The sequence below is a fragment of the Marmota flaviventris genome, chromosome Y, assembly GCF_047511675.1.
Source record: "Marmota flaviventris isolate mMarFla1 chromosome Y, mMarFla1.hap1, whole genome shotgun sequence".
Taxonomy (NCBI): Eukaryota; Metazoa; Chordata; class Mammalia; order Rodentia; family Sciuridae; genus Marmota; species Marmota flaviventris.
The window spans coordinates 13,925,000-13,948,029 of NC_092519.1; the positions used below are offsets into that span (position 1 = coordinate 13,925,000).

Here is a 23,030-nt window from a genome sequence, read left to right on the forward strand (position 1 = left end):
AAGTCGCTCACGTGATGATCAGAAAGCAGAGAGAAACTCCACTCTCCAGATACACACTATGTACACTGTAGCCCTGCCCCCAGTGAACCACTTCCTCCAGCCACACCCCACCTGCCTCTAGTTACCACTCAGTTAATCCCATCAGGGAATAATTCCCGGATTAGGTTAAAGATATAACCCAATAATTTCTCCTCCAAACCTTCTCGCACTGTCTGCACATGAGCTTTTGGGGGACGCTACATCTAAACCATACAGTGGCTAAGTGGTATATGACAAAGCTGGTGTCTTTTTCTTTCTTTCTTACATTCTTTCCTTTTCTTTTTCTGTGCTTGAATGGAACACCCAGGGCCTCACTCTTGCTAGGCAAGTGTTTTACTGCCTTTTTTTTTTTTTCTTAATAAAAGCCACAATCTAGAGGGGACTTTTTTATATATCCTTATATAATTTAAGAGGAAAACAGCTTTATTCTGTTTGCTATCATTAGTATGCAATAATTTTTTTTTTGAGAGAGAGAGAGAGAATTTTTTAATATTTATTTTTTAGTTTTCGGCGGACACAACATCTTTGTTTGTATGTGGTGTTGAGGATTGAACCCAGGCCGCACGCATGCCAGGCGAGCGCGCTACTGCTTGAGCCACATCCCCAGCCCAGTATGCTATAATTAAAAAAAATTTTTTTTTGGTTGTTGATAGACTTTTAAAAAATCATTTATTTATTTGTTTTAAATGTTTATTTTTTAGTTGTAGTTGGACACAATACCTTTATTTTTTTCATATATTTTTATGTGGTGCTGAGGATCTAACCCAGGGTCTCGCATGTACAAGGGGAGCGCTCTACCGCTGAGCCACAACCTCAGCCCCCAAATTTTATTTATTTATATGCAGTGCTGAGAATCGAACCCAATGCCTCGCACATGCCAGACAAGTGAGCTACTTCTGAGCCCCAGCCCCAGCCCCACAGTATGCTATAATTTTAAAAACTAGTTTTCTCTTATTTTTTATTCAAAATTATTTTAACTGGCACATAAGATATAAACATTGTACATATTAATGGGATATCATGTAATGTTTTGATACATGTATATGCATTGCATTAATGTTTAAATCCAGTTAACCATGTCTATCACCTCAAATATTTATCATTTCTTTATAGTGCAAACTTTCAAAATCCTTTCTTCTTGCTTTTCAAATCACTCTACTGTGCAATGGTTCATCAGAACTTCTTGCCCTTATCTTCAATATAACTTAGGATCATTGGTCAGTCTCTCCTCATCTGACCCTTACTATCCCTGGCCTCTGGTAATCACCATTCTGCTGTTTCTTAAAGAATTATCTTAATGAAATTCACCCCCACCCCCACCCCCAACACACACAGTGGGAACCCAGCCTAGTGGCACTCTATCACTGAACTGCATCCCCAGCTCTTTTTTATTTTGACAAGGTTTTGTTTAGTTGCTGAGGCTAGCCTCAAATGAGATCCTCCTGCCTCAGCCTCCCAAGTAGCTGGAATTACAGGAGTGCAACTCTGGGCTTGGCTTTCTGAATTTTAAATGAAAATTCTACCTCCAGTGGGGTTGTTCCAATTGGGGAGAGTGACTATGCACAAAAGACTGTTTTAACCACATTGTTACTTGAGAGAGATGCTTTTATAGACATGAGCCACAGTTGATGCATACATGCGTGGGCCTCAAAGGCATCAATATGAGAATCTCAGAGTCCAAACAGTGGCTGTCTGTCCCGGGGCTCAGTTTTCTAGCAAGACTAGCTAAGACGCCATGGTAGATTTGAGGCTGTAAATTCTGGAGAATTAAACCACGGGGAAGGGGAAAAGCTGACGTCCCCTACCTCTGGTTCTTCTCCCCTGCCCCTCCTCCTGCAGATCAAGCCTCACCCTCGTGATTCCTCGTGGCCTTTGCAGAGGGCGCACAGCCCCCCCAACCCTGGCGCCTTTTCTGCAAGCACCAGGGGGTTAGGTGGGGGAGAGGCCCAGGGCACATGATGTCCCCCTCCCTCAGCCCGCCCGGCACATGACCTAGGCCGGCCAGCGGGGTCCTGGCAGACCCGAGCCGCATCCCGGAGCTGGCCCATGGCCTCCCCGCGCTTGGGGACCTTCTGTTGTCCCACTCGGGACGCTGCCACGCAACTCGTGCTGAGCTTCCAGCCGCGGGCGTTCCATGCGCTGTGCCTGGGCAGCGGCGCGCTCCGCCTGGTGCTCGGCCTCCTGCAGATGCTGCCCCGGCGCCGACCCGCCGGTCCCGGGGCCCCTTCCACCTCTCCGCCTGCCTCGGCCCGCATCCTGAGGGCCGCTGCTGCTTGCGACGTCCTCGGCTGCCTTGGTAAGGGGGCGGCCCACCGCTGGGACACACTTAGTGCTGGGTGGAGGGAGCGCGGTGGCCCGGCGACGGAGACCTGCTCCGTGCCCAGCCGGTGCCAGGGCTCGCGCGTCTGAGCACTTCTAGCACCAAGCCAGGAGCTGGAGGTCTTTTCATTCCAGAAACTACTCTGGACGACTAGGGGATTCTGCAAAGCAAGAGGGAAAAGTTCAGGTCTAAGGATCATTGCTTGTAGTTTGAAAAGCGTTCATTGTGTTTGTTATTGCAAACTTATTAGAAAAACCTCATACAATGTTGTTAAGGAAAGTCTAGAAAATAAGACGGGTGCATCCAGCAGAGACCACCAGTTAACATGTGTGGCGTGCGCACCTTGCTATTTGTACCTACTTTGTACCATATCTTCTTTTGTGCGTTATTTATTTTTTTACCTGAACCCTTCCTTTTGCAGCGCTGGGATGAACCAAGAGCCTCAGGCAGGCCCTACCACTGTGCAATGTCCTTGGGCTGCCCCAGGTTTGCTTTTTACCCAGGTGTGCCAAGTGTAGGCTGCAGAGCAAACCCCTTCTGCAGAGCATTTTCTGTAACTCTTCTTCCCCCACCAAGGAACGGTTTTACATTTTAAAATGATTTTTTTTTTTAAATCGAAGCAGATTTGCTGACATGTGAATAGACATGAATTTAAGTGTTAGTGTCCATAAATAAAGTTTTACAGAACAGGGCTAGGCTCTGCATTTCACTTCATCTAGGACCAGATCTGCTCTACCAGAACACGGTGGAATACTGGGCAGAGAAAGTATCACCACAAAGCCAAAGATGTTTACTATCAGCCCTCAAAGGAACAATTTTGCCAAATTCTTCTTTAAGCATGACACATTTTATAGAATCTGCTTTAAACTATAGCATGACACATTTTATAGAACTCTAAAGTTGAGTTTTGCCTTTTTGTTTAACTTTTTGTTGGAAAGTTCCCAACATACATCAATGTAGATATGATATATAAACAACCATCATGGATCCTCACGTACTCTCCCTGTACTTGCCCTTCTCCCTCCTTACTGGCTTAATTTGAAGCACATTTCAGACTTCATGTCATTTCATCCATTCAGATCTGAGTATAGAGCACTAAAACATAAGAACTCTATTTATTTGTTTATTTTTGTGGTCCTGGGGATTAAACTCAGGGCCTTGCACGTGCCAAGCAAATGCTGTATTCCTGAGCTACATCCCCAGACTTTCCCTCTCTACCTTTTAAAACTTTTTTCAAGAAATACAAAGCAATTCTACTGGCAATTCCTTTATGGTCTTATTTAGTAACTTTTTCTTACTTTTCACTTAAAAAGCTTCTATTTCCCTCTCTCTCTCTCTCTCTCATTTGGTTCACAAAAAGATTCCTTTATTTCTGGGAGGTAATTTTGGGTTCCAGCATTCCTAGCATCATCTTCTCTCTTATCCACTGTCAAGGGAGGGCTACCAGAGTGTGGGTTTCAGCACAGCCCTGATTAGATGAGAAAAGGCAAGAATAAAAATGCTGCTATGGCTGGGCATGGTAACCCATGCCTATAATCCCAGCAACTGGGGAGGCTGAAGCTGAATAACGACAAATTTGAGGCCAGCCTGAGCAATTAGTGAGAACTTGTCTCAAAATCAAAAGGACTGGGGATGTAGCTCAGTGGTAGGTTGCCCCTAAATTTAATCTTCAATCCTTAGTACCACCAAAAAACAAAACTAAATGCTGATTGGGGTTTTTAAAACAGGTTGCTGGTATAGCGGTGCATGCCTGGGAGATTGAGACAGGAGACTTGGAAATTTAAGGCCAGCCTGAACAATTTAGCAAGGTCTGTCTCATACAAATAAACAAAATCCAACCCTTTTTAAAAATGTTATTTGATACAGAGTCTTGCTAAGTTGCCCAGGCTGGCCTCAAATTTGTGATCCTCCTGCCTCAAACCCCTAAGTCACTGAGATTACTGGTGTGTACTACTGGGCTCAGCTAAACATAGAATTTTAAGCATATTTAACCCTGGTGTTATTATCAATTTAAAATAATTAAAAGCAATTTCTTAATGTTGCCAGTGTTTGTTCAGTTGTCCCATAAATGTTATTTTATAGTGGGTTTGTTCAAGTAAACACTCACATTCTGCCCACACTTTGTAATGACTTGATGGTGTTGACCTTGTTGGAACTTTTTTTTTGTAATGTTTATCTTGAGGCAAAGCCTATGAAGCCTGTATTAACTGCCTTATGTACCCTACTTTGAGCTGGTACCTGGACACAGGTGTTGTGTATCCCAGGACCCATTTCTGTTCTGTCCTTTTGCCCAGAGTGATAAAAACATGATTGAAGACCCCCCCCCCCCCAGACCTTGACTTTAAATAAATACTATGTAACCTCAAGTCACTTTCTCAGACTTGAAGAATAAGCCAGGAAAGGAATTTTTCCTTTCTATTAGGGATAAAATCATTTTGGTGCAGGATTATTCAATGAAACATTGGTTTTCTTCCTGATTCCACTAAGTCATTTTTTTTAGGAAGAGATCTTAATAGTAGTTTATTTCTGTTACTTGAATATCTGGAAATAAAGATATAACCAAATATATTTTCAGAGTTGGTGGAAGAGCATCGTGTCCTTCAAAGAGGGAGGTGGGAGATGTTGTAGGAAAATGAGCAGAAGTTAGCAGAAGGCCAGGTGTGTTGTTGTTAGCAGTGGCTAGATAGTGGGAAGGTGTATGTTAAGCTTTCTAGTGTTCATAGATCTCCTTTAATAGCATAATAAATAGCACATGTATGCTTAGTTGTGTTACAAGTACCTATGTATTCAGTGGTGTACTAGTAGGATTTTCATTGCTATGACCAAAAGACCTGACAAGAGCAGCTTAAGAGGAGGAAAAGTTTATTTTAGGGCTCATGGTTTCAGAGGTCTTAGTCCATAGATGGCTGACCCCATTCTTTGGGGCCTGAGATGAGACATCAGGAGGTGAGACATCATCATGGCAGAAGAGTATGGCAGAGGAAGGCTGCTCAGGACTTGGCACCAGGAAGGAGAAAGAGAGAGATAGACTTCCTTCATCACAGACAAAATAGAAACCCCAAAGGCACACCCCAGTGATCCACCTCCTCCAGCCACACCCTACCTGCCTACAGTCACCACCCAGGTAATCCATATCAGGGGATTGATGCCCTGATTAGGTTAAGGCTCTTATAACCTAATCATTTCACCTTTACACTTTCTTATACTCTCTCACACATGAGTTTTGTGAGATACGTCATACCTAAATCATAACAGGATACATTTAAACAAAGGGCATTGCATTACTTTGCAAAGAGCTGTAATGTATACCATAAGTGTGTGTGTGCTAATTGAAGAATGTTAAATATTTGAACCTAATAGCAAGGAAAACTCACAGATAATAAATGTCCAAAGCAAAGTACTGAGATCTAATTTTTGAAAATTTTATATGTATTTTCCAAAAGAATGAAGGAACTATACATTTAAGCTTCAGAATTGTGCTTTGTAAGTAATTCTCTATGTAAGGAATAATTGACGTGAACATTAAAAGTATAGCTAAGAAATACAAGTTGCTATTTACATAAACACTTTGTAATGCCAAGTCAACAAGCAAACAAAAAATTGGGGACAAGCTTGTGGCTGATGTTGCTTTCAATTGAAATGGAAGTGCCTGGGATCGCTTTGCCAATATAAGATGGGTTTTCTGAATAACAGTTCTTCTTCCTTCCCCTTCCCATTCCTCCTCCTCCTCCTCTTCATTTTCTCCTCCTCCTTCTCCTCCCTTTTTTCTGAACACGTGAACATGTTTTTCCCTCTCTCCCTCCATCCTTCCTTCTTTTCTGTCCCTTTCCTCCTTCTTTCCTTTCTTTCTCCTCCTTCTCTCCTTCCCTTCCTCTTTCCTGCTCGCTCTCTTCCTGTTTCACTCATATGTAGTACTAGCTATCATTTTTACAAAGTAACAAGTCAGCTTTAGATGTGAATTAGAGTCAGATGCCTTAGAGTCCATCTACGTCTCTCTCTTTTTTTAAATATTTATTTTTTAGTTGTAGTTGGACCCAAGACCTTTATTTTATTTGTTTATTTTTATGTGGTGCTGAGGATTGAACTCAGAGCCTCGCATGAGCTAGGTGGGCACTCTGCCGCTAAGCCACAGCCCCTTATCTACTTCTCTATTAGGGATCATCCTTCGGTCGGCAGTGTGGCTGGGATTCCCAGATTTCGTTGAAAACATCTCTGATGGGAATGGAACAGACATTTGGCCTGCTGCTTTCTGTGTTGGGAGCGCGGTGAGTGCCCCCTCTCTCTGCATGCTCTCCTCCCCACCTCTGTGCCTGTTGCTGTGGTCCCCAAAGTGAGCAGCAGCAACCTCTGGGAGCCTGTGAGGAATGCAGATTCTCAGGCTGTGCACCAATCTACAGATGAGGAAGCCTGGGGTGGGGCCTGGCCAGCGCTGTATTGTCACAAACTCTCCAGGGCTTATATCCATAAATCATTAAATAAATAAGTAGATCACACACACACAGACACACAAAACACACTATGCTGCACCTCATTTTATTGGTGCTCACGAGAAGGGCTTAAATTGTGCAAATGTAGACGTTGAATCACTGGGTCTGGAGCAGAATTCCCAGTTCCTTTTGTTCTTTTCTTCCCTGCCCTCTGCTTCCTAACTGCACCTCATGAGGCCTCCTCTCAGCCCACAGCAGGGAGGCGCAGACCTCTCCTGCTGCAGTTAATACCTCCAGCCTCTTTCTCACCCCTTCTCCAAGGGACTTTCCAAGTGCCACGTGCCCACAAAGAGCTTCTACTTCAAAGCCCCCATTGATCTTTCATGCCTACAAGCATACCAAATGCGAGGTGGGGGTGGGGGTCCTTAGTCAGATCCTGCTAAGCAGAGGACAGATGCACAAGTCCTTCTTGGGCCACAGCCCACCCCTGTCCTAGAGACTGTCTGCATATGTCCCTGAGCTCACATGGGCTTCTCCTTGATGTCAGAAGAAGCCCACATCTGCCATCTCATTTCACGGAGGAACTGGAGGCCTTGTGTGTTTCCAGAATCTTTGATGCTGAGTTCTTGCTGTTTACAGATGTGGATCCAGCTGTTGTACAGTGCCTGTTTCTGGTGGCTCTTCTGCTACGCGGTTGATGCCTATCTTGTGATAAGGAGATCGGCAGGACTGAGGTATCCACTGGGCACAGAGGTCTGCCTGGTTTTGTTTTATGAGCAATATTAGGAGATGCCATTGAGTATTCAAAGGTGGGTTGCAGAGTGGCAGACACTGTCTGTCAGTCTGGCAGCTGGCTCCCACACCCAGAAACATCTATGGTGGCTCATTCTCAGGCCGGAAGCCAATTCAAAATATTGAAGTTTTCAGGGCTGGGAACATGGCTTAGTGGTAGAGCGCTTGCCTAACATGTACTCATGGTTCAGTCCCCAGCAATGCAAAAAACAAACAAAAAACCACCTAAAATGCTGAGGTTTTTAAAATCTTGACAATAAGTAACTCAAGAAATTAAATATTTGAGGGATAGGGGAGGGGGTGCTTGATGGTAGGTCACACTCTTGTGCAAGGCCCTGGGTTTAATCCCCAGCACCAAAAGAAAAAAAAAAAAGAAATTAAATATTTGGAACTGGACACGTTAAAAATGAAAAGAAAGAAAAAACTGGTGTGAATATAAACAAGTTGTGTGTGGGGAGGTACTGGATATTGAACCAGGGGATTTCTACTGAGCTATACCCTCAGCCCATTTATTTTGAGATAGGGTCTTGCTAAGTTTCTTAAAATTCCCAGGCTAGCCTTGAACTTGCCTTCCTCCTGCCTCCCCAAGAGGCAGGGATTACAGGTGTGTGTCTCTGTGCCCTGCTGAATTTAGACAAATTTTTAAAATTTTCTTTTAATTTTGTTTTGGTACTGGGAATTAACTATACCACTGAACTATATCCCCAGCCATTTTTATATTTTGAGATAGGGTCTTGCTGAGTTATTTAGGACCTCATTAAGTTGCTTAGGGCCTGAATTACTGAAGCTGGCCTTGAACTTGTGATCTTACTGCTTCAGCCTCCCGAGTTGCTGGGATTATAGGAGTGTGCCATTGTGCCCAGGTATGACAATTTTTCACTGTACATCAAAGACTGTATGAAGAACTACTTCTGTATATATTGACATCTTATATTAAAAGTGGAACAGATGAGGGCTGGGGCTGGAGGTGTTTGTCTGGCAAGGTCTCACACAGAGGTTGGTGCCTTGGGCATAGGTAGGTTTGAGCTCCTGCTCAGGCACTCACTGTGTAACTGGTACCCACTGCATAAGATCACTGGAAAGAGTAACATCAATCAAACATGTAAATGGATTAGAATAGTGCCTGGCACATGGTGGGGGCTCAGTGGATCTGAGCTGTTACTGTCTTTGGGATGTTGACCATATAGCAACACCCAGAACCTAATTGACTAAGAGACGTTGGACGTGGCCAAGCAGGGCAAGTGTCCAGGTCTCCTAGCTCTTAAGTCCAGGAGACATTTATTCCCTCCCCTGCCCAGTTCCTGGTCTGTTTCAATCAGAAAGTCCTTGCTTGCTTTTACTTTTTGTCTTTTTTAAAAATGGGTTTATAAAGTTACACGTTTTAAAAAATATTTTTTTAGTTGTCAATGGACCTTTATTTATTTGTTTGTTTATTTATTTATATGTGGTGCTGAGAATAGAACCCAGTGCTTCGGGGGGGCGGAAAAAAAAAAAGAATCCAGTGCCTCACACATGTTAGACAAGTGCTCTGCCACTGAGCTACAACCCCAGCCCCTAAAGCCACACATTTAACAGTAAAATCAAGTGGTTTTCAGTATGTCGATAGATTTTTTTTTTTTTTTTAGTAATACTCGGGATTGAATCCAGCGGTGCTCTACCACTTAGCTATATACTCCAACCCTATTTTATTATTTTGAGACAGGGTCTCACCAAGTTGCCCAGGCTGGCATTAAACTTGTGATTCCCCTGCCTCAGCCTCCAGAATAGCTGGGATCACAGTTGTATACCACTGGGCACCATTGATATCATCCACTTTACAACTTTGTAATCATCTCCCCCAATCCCTGTACCAGTTATTAGTCATTCCCCAATCTCTTCCCACCTTCCTCCACCCTGGCAACCAAAAGTTTTAGACTCTATGGATATGCCTATTCTGGCCATTGTAGATCAATGAAATAATGCAATATAGGACATTTCCTATATGAGCTCTTAAGTTCAGCATAACATATTGCAGGTTTATCTATGTTGTAGTATGTATTAGTACTTCATTCCTGTTGTGGTCTGAGTGCTTATGTCCTCCCCATCCAACAAGTTTGATTTTGAAATTCTCACCCCTAGCTAATGGTGTTAGGAAGTAGGGCCTTGGGAGGCAATGATGTCATGAAGGTGGAGGCTCATGAATGGATTGAGTGTTCTTATAAGAGACCCCCCACCCCAGAGCTCCCAGCCTCTTCCACCTGTGAGGACCCAGTGAGAAGGTGTCATCTCTGAACCAGGAAGCAGTTCTCAGTAGACCCTGTGTCTGCCACACCTAGACCTTGGGCTGCAGTCTCCAGAGCCTTGAGCATTCAATGTCTGTTTTTTATAAGCCACCCAGCCTCTGGTATTCTATCATGACAGCCAGAAAAGACTAAGATAATTCCTTTTCATAACTGAATAATATTCCAGTGTGTGTATATACTACATTTTGTTGATCCTTTTAGTGTGTTTTCAGTGCTGGGGATTGACCCCAACAAACTAAGTGTATCAGTGAACATAAGGGGCCTGTTTTCTCCCGAGCCAGCTTTAAAAGGCCTCCCTGAGAGTTTCACACAATGCCACTTGCATAGTATTAGCCAGAACTTAGTTTCTTGGTTGTGCTTAGTTGCTAGAGGACATAGGAAATAGTCTGTTAGCCTACTATGCTGCTCCTCTGTCTAACTTCTGGGTTATGTTATAAGGAAAAGAGGGAGAATGGGTACCTATAGGCAACTAGCAGCAGGAGAAGGCCTAATCCCTAAAGTTGGTACAATTGCTGTGTTCCTTCTGAGAGCCTCTCTCGTCAGTTTTGGGGAGTCAGAGCTATGACACAACTGAAGGTCTCACTGACAGCCAGTAACAGAGATCAGAGGAGCCTGGGAGTTCTGGAAGGAAGCCGGGTGAAGAGCATGCCCCCCACTGTCATTAGAGGTGCATTACTTCACCCCACCCATGGTAGGGCAGGTGGGGGACACAGGACTGGGTTAGAAGGAACAGTGTGAGAACTGTCTGGACTCTCAGGGCAGGCAATCAAGAAGCCCTCCTTGGCACAGGCATGTATTTGGAAATTCATCTTGGAACTCAGTGTTCAAGAAGGCGGGACTCTGGATGCTGGTTAGGCTTCCAAGGACCCGTCCTTATGCAGAAGGTGAACATCCCAGAACATGAAACACCATGCCTTCCAAGGGCAAGAGCAAGGGCAGGTTTCCGCTCCTCAGATGACTGATGGTCGGGAGTGAAATGAGCTCCCTAATCAGTCAGGAGCAGGGCACACAACAGATAAGTAAGAGGTGCTCCGTAGCCGTGAGCACAAAGCCTCACCTGATGCCTGGTGGGAGATGTCCCAGGGGACTCTGCTAGATGGACTTCACCAGGGCTGAGGGTTTAGGTTCCAAAGCTTCGGTAGCTCCATTTTAAGAGCCAGCTTGTTTTCCAGGGCAGCAGGTAGAGTTGGTCCTGAAGATGGCTATTAGGAGACTGCGGCTGGTTGGGCAGGGGGTGTCCTGCTGAATTCCAGGGCAGGGGCCAAACTTTGCAGGTATGGCCCTTTGCCTTGGAGATCCTGTCTTACGTACCTGTTTTCTTTGGCTGGGGAGTTCTTTTAATTCTAATCCTCAGAAACATCATTAAGACAGATTTCAAGTGGAAATTTAAGTGGTTAATTCTGGCTGCAGGTGTGAAACATACCAGTTTTAAATAATAACAGACAGTGTGGTACTTGCGATCTTGGAAATGGCCATGAACTGAAGTCTCTGCTTGCTCTAATAAAATAAGAGTGATATGAAATAATGGCCAAGGAGGATTTACACTCGCCTGGACTTGGAACAATTCAGTGGTTGGATAAGAGAGCAAGGGTCTTCAGCTGTGACCTGGCTACTCCTGGGCTCCCCTGGGTTGGGCACTCACCCTCTGGGGTGGGTTTCAGTGGCATCAGCCATTAATGTGGGAGCCACCTGCTCCTGCTGGCCCAGACCTGACTGCTGTCTTGCAGGATGGGCAAGAGTCATTAACCAGTCTTCCATGTCCTCTGACCTTGGACTTCCTTAGTCTGACCAGAGACCCACTCCCCACTCCCCACTCCCCACTCTGAAGATGCCATCAGCACTGTCCAGCCAAGAAGAGGGTCTGGAATGAAGAAATTCTGCACTCCACTAATCCAGCCCTTGCAGAGAGCTGCTGTCTCTGTGGGCTCGCTAAATCTCCCGTGAGCCAGAGACAAAGCCTGCACTGCTGAGATACACCCCCACATGCTCCCAGTGAAGCCAGGGGAGGGCGGCTGCAGGAACTGGTTACGATGTGGGAGGCAAACTATGAAGGAGTCGTTTCCTTATGGCCTCCCAGACAGCTGGCTACAAAATGTTTTCTCTCTTCCAGAAGTTCATTCCCTTTGTGAGCCAGCTCTGTTTCTCTCCCTCCTCATCTCTTTGGAGAAGGGCATCATTTCCCATTCTGATCTCTGACCACCACTCCTTTCGTCTACACAGCTGATCTTTAGAGTGAAAATTCCACTATTTAATGCTATTTACCAGGCACCCAATAGAGTTAAGAGGGACTGCCAGTGTACCCGACTGATGGGGCCCTGCCCTCCCCATCCCCTCAGAGAGAAGACATAAACTGAAGCCTACCCCACAGCATCTGGATGGCCACAGCCTCAAATCCTCTGGGGGAACAGGGTGGGGTGTGTTGAAGTACAAAGATGAATGATAGAGATTGTCCAAGAATGCTAACCATGCAGGGAATGGGGAGTGCAGAGGTGGGACAAGAAAGGAAGCCTCATGCTCGTGGAATATCTAATACCACCAATTGCTGGACACATACCCTTCCTGGTCTGGACTGAGCATCAGCCTGTCTCCTTGGATATTAGGAATTCCTTCAAGAAGGATGGGAGGAGAAGGTCCTTGTTTATCCGCTGAGGCATTGGTGTCACAGTGGAGATAAGGGGGCCAACCCAACTCAGCAGGAGCCAAGGCATTCATGTCCATCATCTGGGGAGCCACAGATTCAGGTCAGGGTTGCTCCAGATCCAGTTGGACTCACTCACAGGTCTGAGATTCAGTACAGAGAAACCAGACACAACCAAGAATAGTCCCTTGACCTCACTTTCTATCATCTCCCCCAGAAACTTTGGAGTCACAGGGATTGGATAATTTTTTTCCCAAAACTACCCTCCATTCTTTACTGAGTCTTGTTTTGTTTTCCATGTTCAGCTTTTTTTTTTTTTTTTTTTTTTGGACAATGCTGGGAATGAAACTGTGTCTCATGCCTGCTACCACTGAGCAACATCCTGCCTCTAAGATTCCGCTTTTTAAGTTTTATCTTGTTGCAATACATATATTTTTAGAAAAAAAATGAAAAGAATCTTCTGGTGGATTCTTATCATACTTAGAATAAAACTGACACAGTCCTGTGGACACCCTCTGTCCATTCTCTCATTCACAGTCTCTGTTCCAGTCACACTGACCTCCCAGCTTCCTTAGTCTGTGGCCCCACTTCCTTAGCCTGTGGCTACTTCTGCCATCTTCAAAGCCAGTAATGGTGAATAAGACTCTAAACTCCCATCTCTCTAGTTCTTTGCAGATGGTAAAGATTATCTGCCTTTTTTTCTTCCTATGATCCTGGGGATAGAACCCAGGGCCTCACACATGCTAGCAAGTACTCTACTGCTGAGCTGCACCCCTAGCCCAAGATTCTCTGCCTTTATGGATTCATGTGGTTATTTATCCAGGACGCCTATATCTAGGATAATCTTCCCATCTCAAAAGTCCTTCATTTAATCACATCTGCAAAGTGTCTTGCCATATATAGCAACACTATCATAGATGCTGAAGATTAGGATAGAGATATTTTTGAGGACCCCTGCCCCAGCTAACGTAAGTGTTGGCACCTTAACTTATAAACATAGTTTTGTCTCTTGGGTCCAACCTTCATTTTATGTAAACTCTTCTGCATCCCAGCCTCTGTGCCTAGCTTCCACGTCAGGGCTGTGGAGAAACTTTGTTTCATTCTTAGCACTTTCTGTGCCTCTCTAGACACTCAGGGAACACTTAGCCAGTGAATGTTGAGTGAGACATCATCTTGATGAAACTCCAAGATACTCTTTTTAATATTTTTTTAATTGTAGATGGACAAAATACCTTTATTTATTTTTATGTGGAGCTGAGGATCGAACCCAGTGCCTGTCACATGCTAGGCGAGTACTCTACACTGAGACACAAACCCAATCTCCATGATACTCTTTTAATTGACATGTAATTGTCATACCAAAATAATCATCCTTTAAAAATGTGCAGGTCAGTGGCTTTTCTTTTTCTTTTTTATTTTTTGTAGTTGCAGATTGACAGAATGCCTTTATTTTATTTATTTTTATGTGGTGCTGAGGATCGAACCCAGGGCCTCATGCATGCAAGGCAAGTGCTCTGCCACTGAACTACAGCCCCAGCCCCTAAGTCAGTGGCTTTTAAGACATTCACAAAAATAATACATCAATCAGTACAACTACTAATTCCAGAACATTTCTACCACCACCATAAGAAACTCTGTACCCATTATCCATCATTCCCCACATAAAGGGAATCAGGCACTCTGTGGCCTTTTTGTGTCTGGCTTATTTCACTTGATACAATGTCTGCAAAGTTCATCGATGTTGTAGCAGATATCAGCACCTCATTCCTTTTAAGTGGACCTTCCCTTTGCACATACCTGATATCCATCATACAGCTTAAGAGTAAACGAAGCTTATGCTATCACTGGCCATTCCTGTTCTCTACAGAATATTGCATTGCAGAAGGCTGAGGCAGGAGGATTTTAAGTTTGAGGCTAGCCTGAACAACTTAGGAAGACCCTGTCTCAAAATAAACAATAAAAGGGACTGGGGTGTGGTTCAGTGGTTAAGTACCCCTGGGTTTAATCCCCAGTACCCCCCCCCCCCCAAAAAAAAAAAGTTGCAGTCAAATGAAGATTCAAGAGTGGCTGTGTTTCTTGAGTTTCACTGTTAATAGGATGCTGGTCAATTTCTGGGGTCTCCTTACTGCTCTTAAACTTACTGTGCCCCTTACAGTGCCTCAAGACAGGTGGGCATGCAGGCCAAGGCCAGTCTGATGGGAAAAGTGGGTGGAGGACCAGGGATGGCCAGCCTGCCTTGGGCAATAGTGTAAGTGTCAGGGAACAACATGGCCTGAGGTCCACCTGGCCTTTACCACAGTGGCAAGGGCAGGCCACAGAGGGCAATATTGTTCACATGACCGGGAAAAGCCACCCAAGGCTCTGAGTAGTGGGTTTTGCTAAGGAAATGCTATTAGTAGTCACCTGGATGTTTGGATTCAGGGATGGGACAACCTCAGGGGACCTGTACAACCTCAGGTCTCTCCCTGGAGTCGGGGTACAGGGTGAATAAGAGGGGAGGTTGTTGGGGATGGAGGATTGGGAGGACAAGGCTTGTGTACCATGCCCCTGAGATGGTGGATGTTATAGCTTGGATCTTAATTGTCACCCAAAGGCCCGGGTATCCCAAGGCTTGACCCACAGCTTGGCGCTATTGGGAGGTGGTGGAAATTTAAGAGGTGGGGCCTACTGGCAGGTCTTTAGGTCATTGGGGTCATGCCCTTGAAGGAGACAGTGGGATCCTATCACCTTCCTCTTTCTCTCTTTTGCTTCTTGACCAAGAAATAAGTGGCTTTACTCTACCCTGCTCCTACCATGATATGCTCAAAGCAACAAGCACAACCAATCACAGGCTGAAAACTCTAAAACTGTGAGCCAAAATAAAACCTCTCTCTAATTTCTTTGGTCCAGTACTGGGCATTGAACCCAGAGGTCCTCTACCACTGAGCCACATTCCCAAGCCTTTTTATTATTTTTACTTTTGAGACAGGGTCTGGCTAAGTCGCCCAGGCTGGCCTCAAAATTGAGATATTCCTGCCTTCACCTCTTCAGAATCTAGGATTAAAGGCATAAGCCACCATGCCATGCAATCTTTCTTCTTTATAAATTCATTATCTCAGATATTTGTTATAGTAATAGAAGATTGGTCAATATAATGTCTCAGTCTATCTGGGCTGCTATAACAAAATGCCACAAAGTGACTTACAAACAGTAAGAGACGCATTTCTTAAGCCAGGTATGGTGGCACAGATCTGTAACTCCAAGTGACTCAGGAGACTGAGGCAAGAGAATCATAAGTTTGAAGCCAACTTGGGCAATTTAATAAGTCCCTGTCTCAAAAATAAAAAGGTCTGTGGATGTAGCTCAGAGATAGAGTGCCCCTGGGTTCAATCTCTGGTATTCCTACACACACACACATACACACAGAGAATATTTCTTATAGTCCTGGAGGCTGGAAGTCCAAGGTCAAGGTATGGCAGATTCAATGTTTGGTACATGTTCTTCCTGGTTCATAGATGGCCACTTCTCACTGTCCTCACATGGTGGAGGGGGCAGGGAGCTCCTGGGCCTCCTTCATAAAAGGCAATAATCCTATCCATAAAGTCTCTACTCTTGTGACTTCATTAGTTCTCCAAAGACCCCACTTTATAATGCCACACCTTTGGGGTTAGGATTTCAACCCAGGAATTTTGTGGGGATCCAAGTATTCAGACCAGAGCTGATGAGAACTGAACAGTACTGTCCCTGAAGGGTACTATAGATGGACTTAACCTATTCTATGATTTTATGGAGAGTGGGGCCAACTTAGCCAAGTCTCAAAAATAGCAGCCATTCCCATGAGAACAGCAGCAACCAAACTTGAAGCCAGGCAAGGTGATGTACATCTGTAGTCCAAGCTACTCAGGAGTCTGAGGCAGGAGAACTGTTTTGAGCCCCAGAGTTTGGTGCCAGCCAGAGCAAATGGTGAGATCCTATTAAAAAAAAAAAAGTGGAAAAACAAAAACTGTTGGCAAAGATGTGGAGACTCTGGTTTCTGATAAAATTAAGCAGAGAGAGGCTGGGCGTGTAGCTCAATGGTAGAGCACGTGGCTGGCATGGGCAAGGCCCTGGGATCCATCCCACGCACTGGGAAAGAAAGAAAGGAAAAAAAAAAAAGAAAAATATAAACAAAAAAATACCACATAATTCAGCAATTCCACTTCTAGGTATACAACCCCAGAGAATTGAAAATAGGAACTCAAATAGTTTTATGTGCATGTTCGGAGTAGCAGTATTCAACCAGAACACCCACTGATGGATGAATGGATAAACAAAATGTGGTCTATTCATATTATTCAGTCATAAAAAGAAATGAAGCTGTGACATGTCTACAACAGCCGGATTCATAAAAGCAAAGCAGATCGGTGACTGTCAGGGACTGTGGGCTGGAGGGAATGGGGAGTGACTGCTAATGGGAACGAGGTTCCCTTCTGGGTCTGATAAAATGTTCTAGAACAATTGAACCACATTGTGAATTTCCTAAGTGTCCCTGGGTTGTTCTCTTTAAATAGTTGATGTTATATTATGTCAATTTCACCTCAACTGAAAAATAAGCACACACATTGGTGCCCTTGGCAGCACTATACCTCTGTGGAGGGTGGTTTTGCTCCTACCTTTCCTGGTTCAGAAGCTGGCCTGGTGGCTAGTCTGGTAGTTTCTTTGCCAGGCCCCTTTGTCCTCCTCTGAGCAGTGCCACCCTGTTCTGCTTCTCTCCTAGCACCATCGTGTGGTACCACATCATGGCCTGGGGCCTGGCCCTCCTGCTCTGTGCAGAGGGAGCTGTCATGCTGTACTACCCCTCTGTGTCCAGGTAAGCCTCAGTGGCCCAGTTCTTATAGAAAATGAGCCGGTCTGACTCACACAGTGGGGGCCTTGGCGCTCAGCCCCTCCTCTTGGCCCCGAGAGGCCACACTCACAGACCCATCTAGCTGAGAGACAGTGTGCTCACTGCATCCTTGCTCCCCAGATCTTTCCCCTGGGTCTATCTTTCTTCTCATTTGGGTGGGTGGGTGCCTGAGCATACAGCGTGCATGCGCAGATTATACCCCTCCTCGTAACTAGAAAGATGCAGGGACAGCCCCTTCCATCTTGCCATAGCTTCCTCACACCTGTTCTTTAATACTGAAAGATCAGGCGAGTTTAACGTTCTGAGGATGAGTTCGAAGTGATGTGGCCGAGGCAAGGGAAGCTTCTGGAAGCTGGCTCTATGCCTCTCCCATCCTATGCTCTTGGCTACCCTGAACACAGATGCAGAGGAATGTGGTTCCGGAATTGTCTCAGGCATTTCCTCATTTAAAATCCCAGCAGTGCCATCATTTGCAAGGTCTCAAAGCCCAACCAAGGATGCGGGCTCTCACTTCCACTGGAAAACAGGTGGATAGTGTCTTTTTGTGATTTTAGGGTTCTGTAGGTCACACACAGATCATCATAGTATAGCCTTTAGGACAAATCTGGCCCTTGACCTGTTTTCATTTTATTATATTTTAATTTTGGGTACTGGGGATTGAATCCAGTAGTGCATTGTCCCTGGAACTACCTTCCCAGCCCTTTTTATGTTTTTTGTTTTGAGACAGACTCTCATTAAATTGAGGAGGCTGGCTTCAAACTTGCCATCCTCCTATCTCAGCCTCCTGGTTCACTGGGATTACAGGTTTGTGCAATCACGTCTGGCTGGTTATTTTAAATGAAATTTTACTGGGACACAGCCACACCCATTTATTTATGTTCCAACTGTGACTGCTTTTGTGATATAATCAGAATTGAGTAGTTGCAAGAGACCATGGTGTGCCCTATGAAACTGAAGAAAAAGAAATATTTTTTTTTCCTGTGGTACTGGGGATTGATTCCATGGGGACTCTACCACTGAGCTACATTTCCAGCCCTTTTTTGAGTCAGGGTCTTGCCAAGTTGCTGAGTATGGCCTCAAACTTGCCAGCCTCAGCCTCCAAGTAGCTGGGATTATAGGCATGTGCCACCCCACCTGGCTTTATTATCTCTCTTTATATAAAAAATTTGTTGACTCATGGTGTTAGTCATTCCTCCCCAGTTTTTTGACTTCTCACAGCTACTCAGACATCTCAAATTGGTGTTGCCTTGTCAACTGTGGATATTGACAGAGAGCTAGCTAGCTCTCTCCTGCTTCCCGACTCCCCTAGAGTCTGTCCAGAATGTGTGGAAGCCTGGTATGGTCACTTTTCACGGGGAACTTCAAAAGGACAGACACAGTGTCACAGCTGTTCTAACAGAAGGATCTTAATAGGAAAGGGAGTTTCTTTTACTTGCCTTCACCTGTGGGACCCTGGTGACTTCTAGAAAAATTACCTTGGAGCCTGAGGGCACCACTGCTACAGGGCTGGCTCACAGGGAACCCTGAGGTGCTCCTATGGGCTCCAGGAGGCCACCTGATCTAAGCGTCTTAATCTGTAAATGGCTATCTCTCTTCCTTTTTAGGGGGCTGCGGGGAATACCCGGGATAGAACCCAGGAATGCTTTACCACTGAGCTATATCCCCAGTCTTTTTCATTTTTTAAATTTTGAGGCAAGATCTTGCTATGTTGCTGAGGCTAGCCTTGAACTTGCAATCCTCCTGCCTCAGCCTCCCAAGTGGCTGGGATCACAGGTGTGTGACACCTTAATCATCATTAAGAGATCATCATCTCTTAGTCCTCACATCCTGCAGTGCAGACCTCTTGGCATTCTTGTAGCCACATCCTCACTCTCTCATTGGCCATTTGATTTCCATCTTTGCAATGGAATCTGCCACTCCCACTCCTCTCCTGCTTCCCATACTTCCCTAGAGTCTGTCCACACCATGTGGAGCCTGGTAAGGTGTTTGACCACCACACAAATATTAATGTTAAGTATTAAGAGCATTTTCATTTTTATGGTGGTAACTTCCATGGCCACAGGGACACTTCTGCCTCTCTCTGATTGGGCCTCAGGCATCCTCTGTCCCCTTTCTTCATTTATCATTTCCTCTGTGCCATTTTTCTCTCATTGACTTTCTGTGTATCTTAGCTGATGGTCCCTATTGGTAACATATCAATGGCTTTCACCACCTTCTCTTACCACCATGTCCTATGGTGACTCATGATGCTTATGACTCATCAGTAGAAATCCTAGTCCTTTTCCCTGAAAAGAACCACTGAAGAGTTGGTTGTTACTCCTAATGTGAGAAGGAATTTCCTTTGACATATGAAGGTCATACATTTGAATAGATCAAGGACAAGGACTGGATTTTTTTCATGTTATTGGCTGAGATTATGTAGTAAGTACTCAAAACCTAACTAGCTAATTAGTGCTTTTGTCTCTAAATTGTGTTTTCCCTTTGAAGAGACCTAGTGCAAAGAATCATCTACCATCCCAGATTTCTTTTCCTTTCTTACCTCTTCCAGTAGGGTTTTTTGTTTGTTTTTGTACTGAGTATCGAACCCAGGGGCACTTAACCACATCCCCAACCCTTTTTATTTTTTTGTTTTGAGACAGGGTCTCCATAAGTTGCTTAGGTTCTCACAAAGTTGCTGAGGCCAGCCTTAAGCTTGCAATCCCCCAGCCCCAGCCTCTTGAGTTGCTGGGATTACAGGCCTGCGTCACCATGCCTGGACCAGTAGTGATCTTTAAAAGCTGCCCCCACTGGAAAGGTTCAGAGGCTCTCCTATTTATAGGACAGAAACATGAACAATCTCCCTGAGTCTCCTGAAATTTATTGCTTCTTCTTGGACATGAGAAACGAGTCTGATTTCTTTCAGAGTCTGGGCAGATTTATGCATTTCTTTTTTGTTGTTCTTATCCTCTTATCTCAGCCTGCAGATAAGTGGGTATATTCCAGCCAAAGCTTTTCTTTCAAGAAGAATGATTTGCTGTTCCTCCCTCAGGTGTGAGAGAGGCCTTGACCATGCCATCCCACACTATATCACCACGTACCTGCCACTACTGCTCGTTCTGGTAGCTAACCCTGTCTTGTTCCAAAAGACAGTGACAGCAGGTAAGTAGCAGGGAAGTTCTCTGGGTACAAGGCCATGGGGTATAGCTGCATCTCTTGGGCTGAGATGATAACATGTTGTCCTTCTGGAATGATCCAGGACAATGGACCTCACTCATCATCCTCCAGAGACATAAGCAGAATACAGACGGAGACAGTGAACAGGTTTAGTAAGAAAAACTGAGCAGAAAGCATACTTAGTTGAGCACTACATGTTTGCCAATGTTTGTTAGCTTAAGGCCAGGACTAGCTGATTTTTCACTTTTGTGTGAAGCTCATCCTGGGTCTGCCCTTGGCACGCTTGTAGGCTCTGAAGGTGGCCTTGGAAAACTGCAGAGGTGAGACAGGAGCAGGAGAGTGAAGTGGATCCGGGAAGGGATGAGGCATGGACAGAGAGGTCTAGACACTCCCATAATGCACTTGGCCTAGTCCAGACACTCCCATAATGCACTTGGCCTAGTCCAGACACTCCCACAATGCACTTGGCCTATGCCAGTTCTCAGACAGGCAGGAAACAGGAAGTGGAGCACAGGAAATGAGTCATTTGGGATGGGGTAAAAACTAGATAAGCGGAATGTAGCGAGTCCCCAGAGAGACCCTGGGCCAGGACTGGGAACCTGCCTTCCGGCCCTGTCGTCTCCTCAAGAAAGCGTGACCTGGAGAGAGTGCCCACCTACTCAGGCTGCCTTGGATCTCTCAAGGGCAGAGTTGGAGTGAGGAAGTCCACCTTAACGAAAGGGGGAAGCTCCTGATTATAGCACTTTTTAATAACATCTTTTATTCTTTGGAAGAGTCTTTTCCTATGTGCATTTAAATATAGTGCATTAAATAAGAGAATTTATTTTTTCAAAATTGTATAATGACTTGCTTATATGGAACACACACAAAAAAAATGACTTAAAAAACATTGAAAAGAAATACACTGTGGGGGTTGCAGGTGGAAGCCCAGTGGTAGAGTGCTTACCTAGGATGCATGAGACCCTGGGTTCACTTATCAGTCCTGCAAAACAAGAACAAAAACGAAATATACTGCAGTGGTAGCAGTGGTTGTCTTTGTGGGAGGGACCACTGACGATTCTTTTTTTTTTTTTTTTTTTTTTAGTGGTGCTACGGACTGAACCCAGGGCCTAGCACATGCTAGGCAAGTATTCTACCCCTAAGCTAAACCTTCAGCCATTAATTAAAAATAAACACACACACACACTTTGCACTAGGGATTGAATCCAGAAACATTTAGTCACTGAACCACATCCCCAGTCCTTTTTATTTTTATATTTTTTTGAGGCAGACTCTTACTAAATTGCTTAGTGCCTCAGTAAGTTGCTGAGCCTAGCTTCAAACTTGCAATCCTCCTGTCTCAGCCTCTTGAGTCTCTGGGATTTCAGGTCTGTGCCTCTGCACCCAGCTCTATTTAATTATTCTCCAAACTTTTTTGTAGGTGTTCTAACCTGTTTCTAAGAAGAAATGTTAAATTTTCAACATTTTAAAATAATAAGTGCCTTATTTTATAGAAAAGAAAAAAAATACCTGAACTAGTAAAATCCAATAAAATTGGAAGTTTAGTTCCTAATGTATCAGTGTTATTTTCTTAGTTGTGACAAGTATCCTGTGTTGTGTTTGATGTTAACATCAGAGGAAGCTGACTAAAGGGAATGGGCATACAGTAAATCTCAAGTTATTTAAAATACATATTCCTTGGATCCTATAAGGACTTCACATGGGTAGCTAGGAGGGTGACGTCAATAACTTGCTTCGCTTTAGATCTTCTGGCCTTGTTTATGGGCTCACACCTGCTTTGATGCCCTTCTCTGTTATGAAATAAATAAGAATGATGAACACAGTAAGTATGTCATTCCCCTGTGCTCTTCACAGTGGCCTCTTTACTGAAAGGAAGACAGGGCATTTACACAGAGAACGAGAGGCGAATGGGAGCTGTGATCAAGATCCGGTTTTTCAAAATAATGCTGGTTTTAATCGCTTGGTAACTATTTTTTTTTTTAATTGCCAGTGGGATGGGATTTGCAAACTACTTACCATTTTTCTCTTCCATTTGTGACCTGTGAGTTCTTAAGGGAAGCATCTGGAAGGGACATCTCTGAGCAAGTCTGGAATTCTGAATTTGTGGCAAAAACTGAAAATATTTACTTGATTTAGGCATAAAGCCCCAAGAATAAGAGGTTCCGAGTTTAATTTTGAAACAACTGTGCGTAACCCCTTACTGAGATTCTGGGATTAACCAAAATGAGGGAGGTGGTAACGTTTGTTTGTTTGTTTGTGGTGCTAGGAATTTAACCCTGGGCCACGTGCGTGTGAGGCAAGCATTCTACCAACTGAGCTATATCTCCAGCCCCATGCATTTTAAATGCACCCATTGGCCTTGTTTTTGACACCAGAATTCCTGTGTGCGATAGAGGGGTGAGGACACATCTCCAGTGTAAAGATTCAGCTCAGTCAAAGCTGGATAGAAAGGCTTAGCTAATTTCTTTTGCTGAGATTCTCCATGTCTGGTATCCTACCCAAATGTTTCAGATGG

At 44.6% G+C, this 23,030-nt stretch overlaps 1 protein-coding gene across 1 annotated transcript in view; it reads left to right on the forward strand.

Annotated features, from left to right (window-relative positions):
* The first annotated feature begins 2,026 nt into the window (after positions 1-2,026).
* LOC114106839 (G-protein coupled receptor 143) overlaps positions 2,027-23,030 on the forward strand; it is a 34,825-nt gene continuing 13,821 nt past the window's right edge. The window contains exons 1-6 of the mRNA XM_027954006.2: positions 2,027-2,335; positions 6,515-6,624; positions 7,426-7,520; positions 17,234-17,326; positions 20,391-20,500; positions 22,370-22,478. Of these exons, the coding sequence (XP_027809807.2) occupies positions 2,086-2,335; positions 6,515-6,624; positions 7,426-7,520; positions 17,234-17,326; positions 20,391-20,500; positions 22,370-22,478 (767 nt within the window). The 5' untranslated portion in view covers positions 2,027-2,085. The remainder of the gene's footprint in view (positions 2,336-6,514; positions 6,625-7,425; positions 7,521-17,233; positions 17,327-20,390; positions 20,501-22,369; positions 22,479-23,030) is intronic.